Source organism: Aethalodelphis obliquidens, unplaced genomic scaffold (genome assembly GCF_003676395.1).
Source record: "Aethalodelphis obliquidens isolate GAN/ISIS:26980383/991018 unplaced genomic scaffold, ASM367639v1 scaffold43, whole genome shotgun sequence".
NCBI classification, from domain to species: domain Eukaryota; kingdom Metazoa; phylum Chordata; class Mammalia; order Artiodactyla; family Delphinidae; genus Aethalodelphis; species Aethalodelphis obliquidens.
This window is the reverse complement of record NW_020837987.1, coordinates 8,085,083-8,104,687: the sequence shown is the minus strand read 5'-3', so window position 1 is coordinate 8,104,687 and position 19,605 is coordinate 8,085,083. Positions and strand designations below refer to the sequence as shown.

The 19,605-nt window shown below is 54.8% G+C and overlaps 1 protein-coding gene and 1 long non-coding RNA gene across 4 annotated transcripts; both read left to right on the top strand.

The window, feature by feature from the left end:
• Positions 1-230: 230 nt before the first annotated feature.
• SIRT2 (sirtuin 2) lies at positions 231-19,495 on the top strand. Of its 3 annotated transcripts, XM_027079481.1 has the most exons (16): positions 231-324; positions 1,158-1,204; positions 4,350-4,398; positions 4,658-4,771; positions 8,301-8,342; positions 8,503-8,609; positions 8,738-8,794; positions 9,348-9,416; positions 14,688-14,817; positions 16,529-16,588; positions 16,913-16,968; positions 17,122-17,198; positions 17,286-17,337; positions 18,351-18,421; positions 18,569-18,635; positions 18,756-19,495. In XM_027079481.1, exons 1-16 carry the CDS (start codon positions 309-311, stop codon positions 18,909-18,911), a joined length of 1,170 nt encoding a protein of 389 aa, XP_026935282.1. In that variant the 5' UTR covers positions 231-308; the 3' UTR covers positions 18,912-19,495. The 3 variants fall into 3 exon arrangements, with proteins under 3 accessions (XP_026935282.1, XP_026935283.1, XP_026935284.1); XM_027079482.1 differs by lacking the exon at positions 1,158-1,204 and having other exon boundaries at positions 267-324; positions 18,756-19,493; XM_027079483.1 differs by lacking the exons at positions 231-324; positions 1,158-1,204 and adding an exon at positions 2,295-2,530 and having other exon boundaries at positions 18,756-19,493.
• LOC113605843 (uncharacterized) lies at positions 9,424-12,567 on the top strand. The gene is made up of 2 exons (XR_003427376.1): positions 9,424-10,466; positions 10,561-12,567. It is a non-coding gene; the product is annotated as an uncharacterized LOC113605843 (long non-coding RNA).
• Positions 19,496-19,605: the final 110 nt, after the last annotated feature.

Sequence of the window (19,605 nt, the reverse complement as noted above, 5' to 3'; positions counted from 1 at the left end):
AAACGCCCCGCCCCCATACCACACCGTGACCAATCAGAGTATTCAGATGGACTGCGACTCTCTACCCTTTCCCACTCTTTCCGCGCGCCCTTTACCAACATGGCTGCGGGAGCGGGGCACTCTGGGATGCGTAGTCCAGCCCTCTCGTGTCTTCCTTACCGCAGAGGGGCTAGCTCTGGGAGTTGTTGGCGGCCGCGATGGCTCCTGGGAGTTGTAGTTCTTTGCCCTGTCTCGGACCCCTCCTGTTTCCGGTGCCGTCACGGGGCAGAGCAGTCGGTGACAGTACCGAGGGCCCCCGCCCCGCGCCCATGGCTGAGCCGGATCGTGAGTCGGGGGCCCTGGTGGGAGGGTCGGGCCGTGCCGGGGCCTGGCTGAGGGCTGCAGGCCCCGGGGCCCGAGGGCGGGCGTGGTGGGGCAGGAGATGGGGGCTGCACGGGGGGGAATGGAATTCAGGGGCCGTTGCAAAATGATCCATATTGCTAGCTTGGTGGGTTTCTGGGTCGCGAGGTTTTAAGGGTCCGTTTGCCACGTCCCCCAGGTTACTAATGATCGCGTCTTTCTCTCACCTTAGTTGCTAAGGACCCTCGTTGCTAGAGACTTAGAATGCCGCGGTCCAGGTTGCTGAGGGTACCTGGTTGTTAGTGGGAACTGTAGGATGCTAGGGGACCCCTGGTGTCCCCTCCTATCTCTTCCTTCCTCTCCTAAACCTACCATCCCACCCTCCCTGCCCCCCACCACCCAACACCTCTTCCAGGCGGAGTATCTCTTCTTATCTTCTCACTTGCTTTCTACGCTTCCCTCTGCTTGTAAACCTAACCCTCCTCGTACACACTCACACACTACTGCGTCCTTCCTAACTCCTCCTAAGTCTTCCTCCATACCCTGTATGCTTTACTTTCTTTTCTCTCTCCTAAACCTTCCCGTCCCAGCCTCTTTGTCCCTCACTAACCACCTGTCCTCCCAGCACTCCCCACTCTGATAAGATCTGCTTTTCCCCATTTCCTCCCTCCATCTACTCCATTTTTACACTTCCACCCCAGTATAACTAGGTTGATGGGTCTTCTTGACCCCCTCTGCCCCCCGCTGCTTTGAAACCCTTCATTCCCCCTTAACTACTCCCTTCACCATAACCACATCTGCTCCCCCTCCTCCCCCAGCCTCTGACCCTGTGGAGACCCAGGCAGGGAAGGTGCAGGAGGCTCAGGTGAGATGGAGGGAAGGGTGGAGGGAAGGAGAGAGATGGACTTCCAACACCCCACACGGGGGGAGGTGGCAGAGGGGAGACAGATACCCCAGGGCCCTCAGCTCACTGCCCCAGTCCCTCACCCCACCTCCTGGTTCATCCTCCCGGGGAATGGTGGATTCTGGGGACTGTCAGAGAAGGGTGTGCAGCCTCAACCCCAGGCCTGCCCTTCCAAACTTTCCTTTCTCCTTGCCCTCCCCACCGCGGCCCCCATCCCTTCTGAAACTCATTTGCACTGGGCATGGAAGAGCTTTGGTCCCTGAACTCACAGATCTCACAGGACAAGTGACTAGACAATGACCCTATGGGGTGATAATGAAAGTAGCTCAGGGCACTCTGGGAGCCCAGAGTAAACTTTGTGGGGTCACACAGATTCCTGCCAGTCCCTTCCCTGGAGGAATCCACAGGCTGATCTAGGAGTCAGATTGAGATACAGCACATGGTAGTTAGTGTAGAGTGATTTAGAATTTTCTCAGGCAAGGTGAGAAATGGTGTCCCAGACAGAGGATACAGCTTTTGTAAACACTGAGGGGCATGAAAGAATGTGATGTGTTCAGTAATCAGGTGGCTGGGGAGGTCAGCTAATTATATTCATGGTTAGCATTTATTGAGTACTTACTCCAGCCGGGTACTCTGCTTAGTGTTTGATGTGCCTCATCTCATCTTCCCAGCATCCCTGTTGGGGGGCAAGGTCTACTGTAGCCATTTTATAGATGAGGAATTGGAAACAGAGTTGTTCAGTAACTTGTCCACTGTTCCTTGGCTAGAAGGGCAGGGACGGGTTTGCGCCCCACGGCACCCGGCACATTGCGTCCCGGACACTTCGCTGGAAGCAGACTCACAGAGGCCCCACCAGCACCTCCAGCTCCCCCTTAGGCCCTGTTGCTCCCACGTTCTCAGCAGGGCCCTGAAATCCTTCCACAGAGCCTCACTGTCTGCAACCTGAAATCATGCCAGCCCACCCACAGACGCGAGATCGCAGTTCAGATGTAGGCCAGTGCAGAAGCAGTGATGAGAGCACCCCACAGAGGCACGGCAGAGCCACACCGAGGGGATAAGAGCTTCCTGTCAGGCCGGGCTTCTCCCTCGCCTGGCTCCCAAAGCACGACCACTGTCAGGGAAAAAGGTTTAATGTGAAAAAGCGATCCTCAGTCCCAAAGAGAGAGATTCGAGGATGTAAATTGCAGGATTGTCTCATACAGAAAAACTGGAAACAGCCCAAACGGCTATCAGTTGATGGGTTAAATGAACTACGGGGCATCCTTACACTGCAACGCTATGTAGCTGGTAGGTCTATGATATATTGTTTGGCGCAAAATGCAAGTTGCAGCATCGTACTGTGGTATGACCCATTTCTGGGGAAATAACGAGTTTTACCCGCAGAGACAAAATCTGGAGTAATTACCATTGTACTGTTAATAAGAGTGGTTAGCTTGAAGTGGGGGAATGGGACGGGGGTTGTGGGTGAGGGAATCATGAAGCAAGTGCCTCCAAGTTATACATTGTCTAATGGTCGAAGTTTTTGTGCAGCATACGTAGTCCGAAAGTAACGAAAAGTTTTCACTGTGTTTGGAAGGGAGGTTTCTATTCAAAAAGGCTTGGAACCAGAGTTGTGAGTGATGGAGAGGGGTCGTTGGAGGGGTTTTAAACAGGAGAGCGAATTGGTTAGATTTTTTTTTTTTTTTTTGGCTGCACCACTCGGCTTGCGGGATCTTAGTTCCCCAGCCAGGGATTGAATGCAGGCCCTTGGCAGTAAGATCGCGTAGTCCTAACCACTGGACTGCCAGGGAATTCCCCAGAATTGCATTCCTACCATTGCATGAGGTCCATGACAGGGCCCAGGCCCGGGCTAGCACACAGCACAGCCGGCGTCCGTTTGTCCAGTGGTGGATAGTTCTGGAACTCCCGCCGAGTGCCAGACCCTGTTCTTGGTGCTGGGCTGCCAGCGGTGATGACGAAAACTCCCAGCCTTCTTGGAGCTGACATCATGGTAGACTCCATAGATGTTCGTGATCAGATGACTAGACTGGAGAGGCCACAGAGAAAGGCCTTTGAAGTGGAGGGGAGCGGGCCGACCCAGGCAGGCCATCACACACAGGGCAGCAGAGTAGATCAGAGGTGAAGACTGAGGCTGGGAGCCTAGGGAGGAGGTCGGGGCAGGACCGCGGGGAGGACAGGCTGGGCCACGTGGAGCCCTGGAGAGGGGACGTGTTATGGCAGGAGGGCAGGGGAGGGAGGCAGGAGGCGTCTGGCAGACCGGGGGCCAGAAGCCACGCTGAGATGGGGCCCAGGAGGAGGAGCAGGTTTGGGGGAGATGCTGAGGCCAGTTTGGGACACGGCGGGAGTGAGGGACCGGGGGTCACTTAGAAGGAGGCATACCAGGAGGCTGCGGGAACCCTGGATCTGGAGGACAGACCAGTGGCGTGGATGAGGCCGACCAGGGAAGGTGAACAGAGAAAGTAGGGAGGGCCCAGGACAGAGTCCCAGACCCTCAATTTGGAAGTCTGGCTGAGGGGAGGAGTCGATAAAGGAGATGGAAGGGTTGGAAAGGTGGAGTGGGGGGCTTCAGGCAGGAGGGCTGACGGCCGCAGGGTGAGGACCGAGGCGTTATTCACAGGAGTGACGTAGTTGAGGAGGGCTGCAGGACTGCTGGCCGGGGCAGGGGACTAAGGGGTTGTAAGGCGAGGCCGTGGACACCGGGAGGTGATGAGAACATAGCCAGTGCTTCCTGAGCGATCACCACCACACACCCGCCCCAGGGCTGTTCCGAGCACTTCCCAGAGGTGAACTCACTTCATCTCACAGTAGCACTCTGAGATGAGTGTCCTCTGAGCTCCATTTCTAAGAGGAGGAGCTCGGAGACTCAGAAAAGCCAAGTCACCCACCGGAGACTGTGCTCCTTGCAAGTAGCAGAGCTGGGTTTTCCAACACAGGCAGCCTGTCCCAGAGCCCACACACTGGCCCCCAGCGCTGTCCCCTCCACCCCTCACTTCCTTGGGCCCAGCTCCCAGCCAGAGCCTTTTCCCCAAACCCGGTGTCACCCCCACTTCCCTCCCTCCCTCACCCCACTTCTGGGGCCTGATCACCCCACCCCCACCCCTTCCAGGACTCAGATTCAGACACTGAGGGAGGAGCGGCTGGCGGAGAAGGAGAGAGTGAGTATCTTCCTTGAGAGCACGGTTCTGGGGGGCAGTTTAGGGCAGGGATCTGGGTGCTCACCTCCGCCAGGGGTGACATTCAAAGTATGTAATACCAGATGCAGTGCAAGCGCCTGGAGGCCCCTGACTGGGCCAGGCATTGAGCTCTTAGTTGCGGGAAGGCGGCGGGGCCCCAGGGCTGGGCAGGGGCACTCGGGGCCTCTGGGCACCCTGACTGGACACCCACCCGGCTGCTGTCTCTCTTCTTTTTGGCCAGTGGACTTCCTGCGGAATTTCTTCTCCCAGACACTGGGCCTGGGCACCCAGAAGGAGCGTCTGCTGGACGAATTAACCCTGGAAGGGGTGACCCGCTACATGCAGAGTGAGCGCTGTGAGTCCTCTGCCTGCCCTGGGCCCCTTCCCCTCTCCTGGTCCCAAGTGACTTAATTCACAGCTTTCATCTGCAAGTCACAAGAACCGCAACTCAAACTGGCTTATGCCAAAAAGGGAGTGTGTTGATCCTGTAACGAAAACCCCGCTTTAATCGTGGCTGGATTCAGCGACTTCCACGCTGTTGTCAAAAATCTGAACCCTCTCTGGTGCAGCTCTTCTCTGTGTTGGGGTCACGGTTGCTCCTGGCAGTGGCAGATACAAGTTCCAGCAGCCTAGTGGCTCCCACTGAAGAGAGAGGGAGCCACCTTTCTCCCAGTAGTTCACGCAAAAGAGCAGAGATCAGCTCCAATTGGCCCGGGTTGGGTCACATTCCTACCCCTGAACCAATCACCGTGTCTCTGATTGGCCAGGCCTGTTTGACAGAATGAAGATGCTAATAATAGCAATTACCTTATAGGGTTATGAGGGGGTTACATAAATTCATAGATGTAAATGCCTGGAACCGGGCCTGGAACAGAGCAAGGGCTGCCTAAGTGTTCCCTGTGACGATTATTACAGGAGGCTTGTTTCAGGTGTGGTGTAGAGGTGCCTCTTTATGGGGTCACCATGTAATTTATATTTCTCGCCACGAGTTGAGGTCACCAGAGGCTGAGAAACCGAGCCCTCGGCAGTCCTCGACTAGAACAATCCGCTCTTTGAGGGTCCTGGACAGCCTTTTGTTGAGGACGTCTTCTCCAGTTTCCCTGTCCTCCAGCTGCTGCCGTGTCTCCGAGGGCAGCCAGGCCGGCCGTCCTGAACCTCCCTCTCCTAGGGCAGGCCAGACAGCTGTCTGCAGCCATCTCTTGGCTTGGGTGGGCCCCCAAGAGAACGAAGGCAGTGGCATCAAAGCTTTCATTCCTTCTGTCCTCCTGCACATGGGTTTTAGGATAATTGATTCATGAGGGCGCCTATGAGGGGATAATAATAAATAATAACAATGGGGACTTGCATGGTGGTCCGTTGGTTAAGACTTCGCCTTCCAACGCAGTGGGTATGTATGGGTTCGATCCCTGGTTGGGGAGCTGAGATCCCACATGCCTCACGGCCAAAGAACCAAAACATAAAACAGAAGCAATACTGTAATCAAAATTCAATAAAGACTTTAAAAATGGTCGACAGAGGGGCGTCCCTGGTGGCGCAGTGGTTGGGAGTCCGCCTGCCGATGCAGGGGACACGGGTTCGTGCCCCGGTCCGGGAAGATCCCACATGCCACGGAGTGGCTGGGCCCGTGAGCCATGGCCGCTGGGCCTGTGTGTCCGAAGCCTGTGCTCCACAACGGGAGAGGCCACAACAGTGAGAGGCCCGTGTACCACAAAACGAACAAAAAAAAAAAAAATGGTCCACACCAAAAAAATCTTAAAAATATGAAAATAATAATAACAATGAATTGAGCTCTCGCTGTTTGCCAGGCACTGGGCTAAGCACTTGACAGGTGTCCCCTCCTTTGATCTTCACATGATACCTGTGAGGAGTGATCTGGACAGAGGAGGAAACTGAGGCGCAGAGAGACTGTGACTGGGTACAGGGTCACCCTTCTGGCAAGAGGCAGAATCAGGGCTCGATGCCAGGCCGCCTGAATCCAGGGCGCACGCTCCCTTCCACATGGCCCCTGGTGGGTCCACTGGGCCGAGTCCAATGGCATTCCGAGACAAAGCCAAGGGCTGTGGCTGTAGCAGGCCTCAGCCTTTGTCACCCTTGCTGTCCTCCTTTGCACAGAACACCCCAGAGGCGCCCGGTTCACAGGCGCCTCACACCCGTGTCTGTCCATCAGCTGAGGGGCAGATGCCAAGGGTGCTGCGTGGCAGGGCTGCCAGCCAGCCAGCCACTGAAGAGGCAGCTGGGCTATTTCTGCACAGCCCCACGTGCTTGTGAAGTGATGCCACCCCTACCACGCCTCCCCATCTTCTTCTCTGAAAGCTGGTGACGATGGGGGAGCAAAGCGCTTATAGGTGTACGAATCGTGGGGCTAAAGAAGTTGAGCACGAGTGACTTGTAGAATCATCAGTGCTGGGCACTGATCTAAGCTTCACAGGGATGAATTCATTCTCTCAACAGCCCTGCAAGGTCAGTACTGTGATTATACCCATTTTACAGAGCAGGAAGCTAAAGCCCAGAGTGGTGATCTGAACTAAGACGCCCCCGCTGGTGTGCAGAAGAACTAGGATTGGAAGCCCTTATCCACTCTGCTGCTCACTGGGCATAGGCTGAGAGTGGCCAGTCTTTGGTCTTCACCTGAAAATTACCAGACTTCCGGCGGCTGATGTGCATTTGATTATGGAGGGAAGGAATAGGATGAAGGAATGTGTATCATATGCTAGAAATAGATGGCCATCCAAGATTATGTCCAAAAGATGAGGGGTGGCCAGAGATTTTTTTCACAGTAACCTGCAGCTCTTCCGGGCGAACCCCCCACCCCACCCCTCTCACTAAGATCTCATGCATTTTTGTCTAGATCTAGCGAGGAGAAATTTCTCTCCAAGTGGCCTTCTCTTGAATCTTACTACATTGCTATAATTTCATTTCTTTTAATATAAATTTATTTATTTATTTTGGCTACGTTGGGTCTTCGTTGCTACGCGTGGGGTTTATCTACTTGCAGTTTGTTGCACTGCGCATGAGAACGTTGTGGTGGCTTCTCTTTTTGCGGAGCACAGGCTCTAGGTGCGCGGGCTTCAGTAGTTGTGGCTCGCAGGCTCTAGAGCACAGGCTCAGTAGTTGTAGCACACAGGCTTAGTTGCTCTGTGACACGTGGGATCTTCCCAGACCAGGGCTCGAACCCGTGTGCCCTGCATTGCAGGTGGATTCTTAACCACTGCACCACCAGGGAAGTCCCCATTGGTGTAATTTCAAACAGTGGATTCTTTGACTCCATGCTGGCTCTTCCATCAGTCACCTGTGTGACCCCTTCCCCTATCTGAGCCTCAGTTTCCTCATCTATAAAGTGGGATGTTAACACCTCCCTCCTTGAAATGGTTGGGAGAGCCATTCAGGGATCTGAAATGCTTGCCCCAGGGCCAGGCACAGAGTAAACGGCTTCAGGGACTGTGGTGGGTGGTATTATTTAAGGGTAAGAAAGGGAAGGGGAAACTTTGGTCTTTTAATGTAATCATTACATTCAGTCTGTGATGATATATTTGATTATTAGACAGAAGAGCCACTAATAATTTTTTAAGCTGTCAGAAGTTCATTGTGAACACCAGCTCAGTACTTAGTTTATGGCAAAGACAACTGGTGAACACCAGCTCAGTACTTAGTTTATGGCAAAAACAACTGGTGAACACCAGCTCAGTACTTAGTTTATGGCAAAGACAACTGGTGAACACCAGCTCAGTACTTAGTTTATGGTAAAGACACCTGTCTTAAGATAAATGGTCACATTTTGGAGCAGTGTTTGATGTTCAAAACAAAATGTTACAACAGTAAACAAACGTAAACTGAAAAAAAAACAGAAACAAAAAACCCACGCGGCATAAACTCTTCTCCTCCAGGTCGCAGGGTTATCTGTTTGGTGGGAGCTGGAATCTCCACTTGTAAGTGCCCCCCTCCCCCAAGAGAACTCCCTGGTTGGGGGTGCCCCTTCGAAGAGCTGGGGAGGAGCTGTGTGGGGGTCCTTGCCTGGGAGGGTCAGTGTGGTAGAGAAGGGGCCAAGGTCCCTCATCGACTGAATGCCCGCTGCCACTCCTCCCCCAGCGGCGGGCATCCCTGACTTCCGCTCCCCAAACACGGGCCTCTACGCCAACCTGGAGAAATACCGTCTTCCCTACCCGGAGGCCATCTTTGAGATTGGCTACTTCAAGGTACGTGTCCTGCAGGGAGGAACGTCTGTAATGGGGGTGGGGGGTGGAGGCGTGGCCCCCTCTCTCCAGCTCTCATCTCACCAGGGCCATCTGGGTGCCCACCTGCCCTCCGGCTCTCTCTCCCACAGAAACACCCAGAGCCCTTCTTTGCCCTCGCCAAGGAACTCTATCCTGGGCAGTTCAAGGTGAGCTCTCTTTTGCGGAGGCGGTGACAGGAAAGGTTGGGGGCCAGCAGGCATGGGAAAGCCCCCTCCAGGGCCCTTCAGACAAATATTATAGCCATTAAACACGTGGGCTCTGGGGAAGTTCCCTGGCCTAGTGGTTAGGATTCCGGGCCTTCACTGCTGTGCCGGGTTCAGTCCCTGGTTGGGGAACTGAGATCCTGCAAGCCTCAGTTTTCCCTTATGTAAAATGAAGCTGATAATAGTCCACGAGAAGGGTTGTCGTGAGGCTTAAATGAGTTAACGACACGTGCAAGAGCCCAGACTCCAGAGCCAGTCCTCTCTGTGCAAACCCCAACTCCACAACCTGGGTGACTCTGGCAAGACAGTCACCCTCTCTGTGCCTCAGTTCCCTCACCTGTGAAATGGGGATAACAAAGGTGCGCACCTCGCGAGGTCGGTGTGACGATTCCGTGAGGGAAAACAGGCGTGGCGCCTAGAACGGTTCCCGGCACACGGCGGTGCATGGTCAGTGTCTTCCGTCTTCATCGGCACTGTCATGATTGCTCCCCTCCAGCCCACCGTCTGCCACTACTTCATCCGCCTGCTGAAGGAGAAAGGGCTGCTCCTGCGCTGCTACACGCAGGTAGGTGGGACCGCGGGCATGCTGGGAGGAAGAGCAAGGGCTGGAGGGGCCCGAGAGCTCAGGCCACGGCTTCTCTGTCATGTGACCTGCAGTAACTCACGTCCCCTCTCTCAGCCTCAGTTTCCCTTTCTATAAAACAGAGGCCAGAACAGCTTTGCCCTCTCAGGCCTGTGGTGGTGTGGCAGTGACCTCCCTCAGGGCCATCCCAGGAGTACTTCTCTGAGCAGACACTATTGGCACCATAGATTTCGTATTTGGCGGGGCTTTCCAGCAGATGACTCCAAACTGAGTTGATCTAATATGATCACTACACCTGACAATTTTCCGGCTGGTAGCTGTAAACTCTTAAGGAAAGAGCACTATTTTTTTGTGTGTGTGGGGGGCACCTTTTAAAAATATATTTATTTATTTATTTATTTGGCTGTGCTGGGTCTTAGTTGTGGCAGGCGGGCTCCTTAGTTGCGGTTCGCTGGCTTATTAGTTACGGCACACCAGCTCCTTAGTTGCAGCAGGTGGGCTCCTTAGTTGTGGCATGCATGTGGGATCTAGTTCCCCAACCAGGGATCGAACCCCGGCCCCCTGCATTGGGAGCGTGGAGTCTTAACCACGGCACCACCAGGGAAGTCCTGGGACACCCTTTTGTAATTTGCACAAAGGCCTTGTGCGTACCGTGGGGCCGTGGCTCATACAGGTCAGGTGCTTGGCGGAGGGCCTCGCCGGGGTGTCCTCAGGGAAGGACAGCTCACATTGTTGGCTTCCGAGTTGGTGAGCCTTTTAGGATCTCGCACCCCTAATAGTGAAAAATGTTTGCACCTCTACCTTTGTTTCATAAATACGTATTCAAATTACATGATGTACTATAGCCCTGATACCATGCCTGCTCTAATTCATACCTCAGAACCCAAAATTATAAAATAGAGAGAGAACACATGGATAGAAATAGGTGTTCTATTATTTTCTTCCTGCACCTGGCAATCGGAAGCCTGCAGCCTCAGAAGTTGCCACCAGGGGGAGGATGAAATCTTTGCAGGTCCGGAATTCACAAGTGGGGTAGGTGCTCCCACCCAGGGCTGGCGGGGGAGGGGATGGCCTCCTCCTTCCAGCAGGAGCCCCAGCTCAGAATAAACCTGACCTTTCTTCCCAGAGAGTCAGTTTTTTCCGTGAGATGTGACTCAGACTTGATACGAACAGCTCACCTGAAGCCAAGTGCCTTCATGAAATCCTCACCATAGCCCTGCTGGCAAACCTGTTTGTAAGCTTCTGTCCCAATGTTTACTGAGTGCCAACCCAGTGCCAGGCCCTGCAGGCAGTGAACGGAGGGAGCAGACATCCCTGCCCTCCTGGAACTGACACTGTAGTGTGGGGAGAGACAATGGACGAGATGGGTGAGTTGCGTATCTACGCTGATGCTGAGAGGTCTATGGCGCGCAGCTGAGCAGGAAAGGGGACTCAAGCTCTGTGTGTGCGGTGTCAGGGGTGCTGTAGTGAACAAGATGTCAGGGAAGGCCTCACTGAGAAGCAGGACATTTAAACAGAGACCTGTAGGAGGGGAGGGAGGGAGCCATGGGATCATCTGTCGGGGGAGAGTGCATTCCAGGCAAAGCGAACAGCCAGTCCAGAGGTCCTGAGGGGAGGCTGCATTTGGCGTGTTCAAGAAGCTGGATCTGGACTTCCCTGGCGGTCCAGTGGTTAAGACTCCACGCTCCCAATGCAGGGGGCCCAGGTTCGATCCCTGGTCAGGGAACTAGATCCCACATACCACAGCTAAGACCCGGCACAGCCAAATAAATAAATATTTTTAAAAAGAGAAAAGAAGAAGAAGCTGGATCTGAGTGAGCAGGGAGGACAGTAGTAGGAGAAGATGGAGGAGACGAGGTCAGGGAGGTGACAGGGGTGGACCGTGTGGGGGCTTCGGGGCCACAGGGAGGGCTTTGTCCTTTCCCCTGAGTGAGATGGAATCACAGGAGGGCTCTGAGCAGGGCAGGGACATGACCTGACCCAGGTGTTCACAGGGTCCCTCTGGCTGCGTGAGGGGGGCAGACTGTCGGAGCAGTGGGGGGCAGGTACCAAGACCAGGGGGGAGGCTGCAATGATGTTGCAAGCAGGAGAGGATGGAGGCTGGGCCAGGGAGGGGGCTGCCGAAGGGGAGAGGTGGGCTGCTTACGAACCCGTTTTGAAGGTGGAGCTGGCAGGACTTGCCAATGGGTTGAATGTGAAACGATTCGTGAGAGAAGGAAAGGAGTCAGGGATGACTGCCTCCCTCTCAGCCTGAGCACCTGCTGCCTTTTATTGAGATGGTGGGACGTGCAGGCGTGGGGGGCAGAGGAGGAGCTTGGCTGAAGGCATGTCGGGGTTGAGATGCCCGTTAGACAACCACCTGGGGACATGGGCAGACAGCTGGACACGGGAGTCTGGACTCGAGCTGGAGAGCAGCAGATAGACGATGTTTAAACCCTCCAGACAGGATGAGATCACAGGGGTCCCAGCACGAGAAGCCCAGGCCCAGGCCCAGGTGGCTCATGGGGGCAGCTCAGAGGGCTCGCTTCCCAGCTCTGTCTGAGGCAGAACCCCCTGCCCCAACCACGAAAGCACACCAGCTGTAGGCTATTTTTAGACGAAAGCCAACACCAATGCGTTGTGAGGTCAGCGTGAAATGTGGTGGCATTTCCCCCCAGTTGCAATTCTTCATGCGTGGATTTAAGCACGCATACGTATTCAAAATGGCACGTCACGTAACATAGACAAAGGTGGAAAAAATTTTTCCAGTCTCACGTTTCATGAAACCTTTTTTTTTTTTTTTTTAAACTCATCACCCTCTTCTTTAACCTCAGCCACTTTTTGAGTCACTGACCCAGTTTTCTGGAACACATTGTCTTCACGTCTTTCTGAATTGTGACGATGCAGCACTTTCGAAGCCACGCGCGATGCTATTTTTATCTCAAGACACAAGTATCCATTCAAACATGAGAACAGTTGTCGCCTTCGTTCAAGTCACTGTGATCTCCTCAGCAAACCAGCTTATCGCTCTTTTAAATCTATATCTATGGCATTTACATCATACATAGGGTTTGTACTTGGCTTTCTTTCATTTAAGCCCTGTCTGGAGGATCCTTCCATATCTGCACCCACATAGCAGCTTCATGCTTTTTTTTTTAATTTTTATTTATTTATTTATTTATTTTATTTTTGGCTGCGTTGGTCTTCGTTGCTGCAGGTGGGCTTTCTCTAGTTGCGGCGAGCGGGGGCTACTCTTCGTTGCGGTGCGCGGGCTTCTCATTGCGGTGTCTTTTCTTGTTGCGGAGCACGGGCTCTAGGCGCACGGGCTTCAGTAATTGTGGCACGCGGGCTCAGTAGTTGTGGCTCGCAGGCTCTAGAGCGCAGGCCCAGTAGTTGTGGCACACGGGCTTAGTTGCTCTGTGGCATATGGGATCTTCCCAGACCAGAGCTCGAACCCATGTCCCCTGCATTGGCAGGCGGATTCTTAACCACTGTGCCACCAGGGAAGTCCCAGCTTCATGCTTTTTAAAAGCATGTCAGAGACGTGATGTCTTGAAACCAGAAGTGAGCCAAGGTTTAAAATTCAAGAGATTGCAGATGAAAACCCAGACATCAGGCTCCTCTTGAAAATCGGGAAGAGCTGGCTGTACCCTGGGTGGCTTTCTGTGGGGGAGAGTGGTTGGCTGGAGCTGAGTGGCCGCTGCCCACCTTGCCCAGGGCCCGCCTCCTCACCATGACCTCTTTCCTGCCTGATGCTGAGGCCAGACATCAGTTGCTGTGTGTTGCCATGCATTCATTGCTGCTTGGCCTTTAGAGCGAACCTCTTGGGCCATATTCCCCAGCCCCAGCTTCCCTCCCGGGGGCCACGGCTGCTGCCTACTTCTTGGGTCTCCTTTGAAGATATTCCATACTTAGGCAAGCAAATACACAAATTCATACATTGATTTTTTCACATCCTGTACACACTGCCTTTGTGCTCTGTGCCTTCTAACATCTTGGAGAGATCCCTTCTTACCAGTACATACGGGTTGACCGCATTCATTTTTGTTTGTTTGTGGTTTCTCCATCAAAAGTGGCATCAAGGGAATTCCCTGGTGGTCCAGTGGTTAGGACTCTGTGCTTTCACCGCTGAGAGCATGGGTTCGATCCCTGGCCAGGGAACTAAGGTCCCGCAAGCCGCACAGCATGGCAAAAAAAAAAAAAAAAAAGTGACATCAAAGGGTAACACAGAGGCGTGTAGGTAGACCTTTGACGTGCCCTTTAGTTATATGCATGCACACTGCTTACTTACGTGTCCGGGAGTTGGTAACTAACTCAAGAAACAAAGGCAAAACTAGCATTTCTAGTAAAGGGGGGAGAGGGAAAGCCACAGAGAGTCTGGGAACAGTGACTCTTGTCTGCATGTGTTGGGGATAAACTGATGGCTGGCTGGGAGCAGAGAGGGCAGTTGGGGCTGTCTGCCCTTGCAAGGGAACCCTCTCAGTTGTTCACGGAGCCTCCAGGAAACCTCGTCAGGTCAGCTGGGGGCTGCATATGCCCGGCCATCTCTGTAACGTCTGCCAGTGTCCTCCAGCAGCACCTGCCCCAGCAGCATTCCTCGTGGGCAAACGAAAGCTGCTCCGGAGGGGCTGGAGAAAGCGCAGTGTCTATGTGAAAGAGAAGAATATTCTTGCCTGTTGAATAAGGAAAGTACCTCTGTCTGAAAAGACTACAAGTTAATATACTATCAATGCAGCAGATCATAGTAAGGTTAAGTAGGAAAACAGTGTGATGAAAACCCAAAAAACCCTCCTGATTCATTGATTTATGTTAATGCCTGGCCAGGGCTGCCACAGACAGCTGTGCAGGTTGGGTACTGCACAAGGATGCCATATCTGAGGGGGCTGCGTTTACAGTGGAGACACTGGAGAGTTGTACGTTTATTTCAGCAAATTTCTGGCAGGTGCCACTAGAGTGTCTGGTTCTAACAAAACACATTTGCAGCAAAACAGAAGCAAAGTGGCCCAAATTTGCCAGGGCTGGTTGGTGGCAGTGGGTCTGGGCTCATAGAGATTTGAGTTTGGGCCCCTGCCTTTAAGTGTCCATGACTTACCTTTTCAGAGGCACCATCAGGATGAACAGAAGAGTTTTAGACACACCCTGCCCCTTGCTTCTCCCTCCCTCCGTTCTCCCCTGTCCCACTTGCTTTTCTCAGCCGCAACTCCTGGCTATGCCTTCTGCCCCTTGGGGGGTGTGGTTCGCTCCTGACCCTCTCTCCTCCATCTCTCCCTCCAGAACATAGACACCCTGGAGCGAGTGGCGGGGCTGGAGGCCGAGGACCTGGTGGAGGCCCACGGCACCTTCTACACGTCTCACTGCATCAGCCCCGTCTGCCGGCAGGAGTACACGCTAAGCTGGATGAAAGGTGAGGGACTGGAGGTTATTCTCCCCGAGGGCAGGCCTCCCGTCCCGTCTGCTCCCCAGCGCCAGGGACAGGGTCTCCACGCGCGGACGCCAGCTCTGTCCTGCACAGCTCTGCAGCTCTTTTTAGCAGATAATGGCAGCCCCCAAAGATTGGAGGTGGCAGTGGGGGTTCATTTCTCCCGACACCACCTCACAGCCAGGTTTTATGATGGATGCGGACTCCAGACACAGAGACGTGCGTTAGCAGACAGGCCCCCACGTGGTCCTACAACCTGTTCTGTGAGGTCATGAAACCCTAGCTCTTTGTCCTTTGGGCGCTCTGACCCCGTCTCACATGAGGGGCTCATCCAGGCAAGCGCAGCTACACTCCAAGAAGAGCAGAAGTATCTGAGAGAACTTTCTGGGGTGAGGGGAATGTCCAACACGGCAGCCACTTGCTACATGGGGCTGTTGAGCTCTTAAAATGTGGCTAATGTGACCGAGGAACTGAATTCTTAACTTTCTTTAATTTGTATTAATTAAAATTTAAAAGTCACGTGTGGCTCTAACCAGCATACCGGCCAGCACTGCCCCAGAGGCACAGGGTTCAACCGGCCCATTAGCTGGATTCCAGCGAGCAGAGGCCGTGGCGTGTGAAGCTGGGCACAGCCCTGGTTAGGAATGAAGCCTGGGGGCTGTCCTTAAGGATGCAAACTCCAGGGCTTGCTAAAGTCCTCATCCCTGTTCTTGCCTGGGCAGAGTGTCCAAAAAGAGAAGGAGGAACAAAAAAATCCAGCCAATCCACATTTCCTGAATGCCAGTGAGAGCTGATTTCTGACATCCATTGTGCTAATTAAGAAGCCACTTACTTCATCCATGGAAACCCATTTCTGACGTTCTTTATGCTGATTTCACAAAGCCTCTGGTGTCCCTGTGTGATAAGGACAGCTGCAGCGCTGATAGTAGGGCCCCTGGAGTGTGGCCCTTCTGACCACATGCCAGCTGCCCGCCCCTGGGGTGAGGATTCCTGAATAGCCCAAGTGCACGCAGCTGGGGGTGATGGACAATTAACATTACCCCATTATGTCTCTCTTACAGCAGTAGCACAAGCGTCACCCGCAAAATGTCATGTACTGTCAATGCAAAAATATTCTCGACAGAATGCTTTCAAGCTTCCTTAATCAATAGGCAATGAGGACGATTGTCATAGGCATGGGGTGTGCGTGGGGGCAGGGGTGTGTCTGTCACAGAGCCCAAGAGTGGGAAGCAGCTGCACCTAAGGTTTTGTCCCCGTCCCAGCATCATCTGCATAATTCTTCCCTCTCTGCCACTAGGCCTGGCACCTACCAGGCCTCTCTGACCCACGGTGAAGTAGGGCTGCCCTCAGAGACCCACTGGACGAGCTTCACTCCCAAGTCCAGATCCCCCAGGTCGGGGGTTGGTGGAACCCAGCTGCCCCTTTTAGGGGCGAGTGTCTGCTCATTTGTTTGTTTGTTCATTTAATAGCTATAGGCTGGTGCTGGGAGCCACCCCAGGAATGTTGGGGGCGGGGGAGGGACAGCTGTCTAAGAAGGGAGGTCCCTCCTGAGCAGGGCAAACACCCCAGGAGGCCCGCCCGGTGACTGAGGTGTGTTTGTGTTGACAGTGAAGGAAGGATGGGGTGGGCAGGCAGGCTGCGGCCCCAGCCCAAAGCCTCTTACCTCCTCTTCTCCCTCCCCGTTCCCCACGCTCAGAGAAGATCTTCTCCGAGGTGACTCCCAAGTGTGAGAAATGTCGGAGTGTGGTGAAGCCTGGTGAGCCTTGGGGCCGGGGACCAACCGAGGTAGACTCAGGCTGGGACCCCCTCAGCCACTAACCCCTTCCCAAGAAGGCCACGCGCCCTATCCGTCCATCCAGCCCCGTCACCCTCTCTCCCTGACCAGTGCCCGGAGTCTGCCCCAGGGAGAGTGGGTACCATAGCCCCTAGTCTGTCCCCAGCGCTCCACACTCCCGTCCCAGCCCTGCGGTCCACCTTCTGCTCCTGCCTGTCCTCTCTCTCCCTCCCTGTCTCTGCCCCCCTGCTTTTTCACTGTCTCTATCTCTCCCTGTGTCTGTCTGTCCATCTATCTCCACCTCAGATATCGTGTTCTTTGGCGAGAACCTCCCAGCGCGTTTCTTCTCCTGCCTGCAGTCAGTAAGTATACCCGCCGCGCCCCCCATCTCGGTCCACGCAGGGGCAGCCTGGGTCCTGCCCTGGGGAAGGTGGCTTCCCCAGGTAGCTGCAGGTGGGCTTGCAGCGGGGGCCGGGGACCGCAGCCCAGCCTCACTGGCCGCTCCCCCTTCACAGGACTTCCTGAAGGTGGACCTCCTCATCATCATGGGCACCTCCCTGCAGGTGCAGCCCTTCGCATCCCTTATCAGCAAGTAGGTTGGGGTTCTGGGCTATGGGGGTGCTGCTGGGGACTGGGGGAGCCGGGACAGGCCCTCACCACTCAGCTCGCCCTCCACCAGGGCGCCCCTCTCCACCCCGCGCCTGCTCATCAACAAGGAGAAGACTGGCCAGGTGAGTCCTTTTAGTCACACCCTGCCACCCCCACACAGGGGCCCCACATTGCCTCCCCCCGGCCTCCTCAGGAACCAGGGGACAGGTCTCTGGAGAATCCCGATACTTTGGACCCCTCAGCTCAGACCTAAGGATTCTGGAATCCACAGTGTTCAGGTTCCAGGCTGCCCTGACTCCAAGATTCCACAGGCCTCTGTGTCATTCACCCCTTTTTTTTTTTTAATTTATTTATTATTTATTTTTGCCTGCGTTGGGTCTTTGTTGCTGCGCATGGGCTTTCTTTAGTTGCGGCGAGCGGGGGCTACTCTTTGTTGCGGTGCACGGGCTTCTCATTGCAGTGGCTTCTCTTGTTGCGGAGCACGAGCTCTAGAGCGCGCGGGCTTCAGTAGTTGTGGCACACGGGCCCAGTAGTTGTGGCTCGCTGGCTCTAGAGCACAGGCTCAGTAGTTGTGGCACACGGGCTTAGTTGCTCCATGGCATGTGGGATCTTCCTGGACCAGGGCTCGAACCCGTGTCCGAGCAGATTCTTAACCTCTGCTCCACCAGGGAAGTCCCTCATTCACCCTTTTGAACGAGTGACAGAACCCCAGCTCAAAGCGACTTAAGCCAAAACGAGAATGTCGTGCCTCCCGTGACTGAAGAGTCAGGGCTAGCTGGCCCCTGGGCCTGCAGCAGTTCTGTCAGGAGTTACCCGCTCCCTCTCTCATCTCTCTTTTCCTGAGGTAGCTTCACTCCCAGGCAGGGGCTCCCTCCTGGGGACAGATGTTTCTCCAACAGGCAAAAAACGTACGGTGTGCCAGATACCGTGCTAAGCATTTCCTCTGTATTAACCCGCTGACAGTACAACCCTAGGAGTGGGTTTGATGATCACCCCCACTCTACAGAGAAAGAAACTGACGTTCAGAGAGGCCAGGCCACTTGAGCAAAGTCACAGAGCTGGGATTCCAACCCAAGCCACCTGGCTCCAGGGTCTGTGCTCTTAGCTCCCCCCGACTCCACCCCCTTCCCCACAGATGGACCCTTTCCTCGGGATGATGATGGGCCTCGGAGGAGGCATGGACTTCGACTCCAAGAAGGCCTACAGGTGAGGCCCTCCCGCGGCAGTGCGGGGGCAGTGGAGCCTTCAAAGGACAGGGCCAAGGTGGGAGGGAGGGCACGGAGGCACAGGGCAGGGCAGAGCCGACAGGGCCCTGGGACAAGCCTGGGAGCTCTGACTCTCACCCGCCCACAGGGACGTGGCCTGGCTGGGTGACTGCGACCAGGGCTGCCTGGCCCTTGCCGACCTCCTCGGATGGAAGGTGAGGAGCCTGGGCCACCCCCGCCCACCCTGAGCCCAGTCCCTGGACCCCCGTCCCACAGGTCCTCTGACCTTATGATGCATGATGACCTCTGACCTCTGTGAACTTTGTCCCCTGCAGAAGGAACTGGAGGACCTTGTCCGGAAGGAGCATGCCAGCATAGATGCCCAGTCGGGGTCAGGGGCTCCCAACCCCACCACTTCAGCTTCCTCCAGGAAGTCTCCACCTCCTGCCAAGGAGGAGGCCAGGACCACGGAGGGAGAGAAACCCCAGTGACAGCCGCATCTCCCAGGCAGGACGCCCAGCTTTGGGACAGCTGAGCCCCAACCAGGCCTGGCCCCCTCTAACTTACAGCTCTTTTCTGGGGAGCTCAGAACATTTCCTCAATCTACTAACTACTCCCTCCCCAAACTGGGGTCCCAGCACCCCTGACCCCGGCGAATCTCTAACATTTTTAGGGGCTGAGGCTTGGGCAGCCGGTCTCTAACAGCCCGCAGCCCCTAATCACCCTTAGGGCCAAGGATCAGCCTCCCCTAATCTCTAACTGCTCAGGGGGCCAGGGGTACCTCCAAACTGCTAACTGTCCCAGGACGAGAGCCCCAGGGCCCCCATGCTCTCTACTGTTCCCAGGGGCTTGAGGCCAAGTCGACGAAGTCTAACTTACCCTGGGTGGGGAGGTGCGCCCTCCAGACGTAACTCACACCCAGTGGGGGGGTCCAAGCCTCAAGGCCTCCCAAGTCTCTGCCTACAACTCCCAAAGTGGGTGCCAGGCCCCCCAACTCGGGACCCGCTTCCCAGACGGGGGTGGGCAGATGGTGTCGCTTATTAGAGACAAATTAAAAACAAAAAACAACTAACCATCAGCTGTCTGGCCTCGCTGTTCTTTCCTGCGGGCCCACAGGGAAGCTGCCGGAGGAAGGGACTAGACCTTGGGCCCCTAAGAAACAAGAACATCCACAGGCTCTCATGA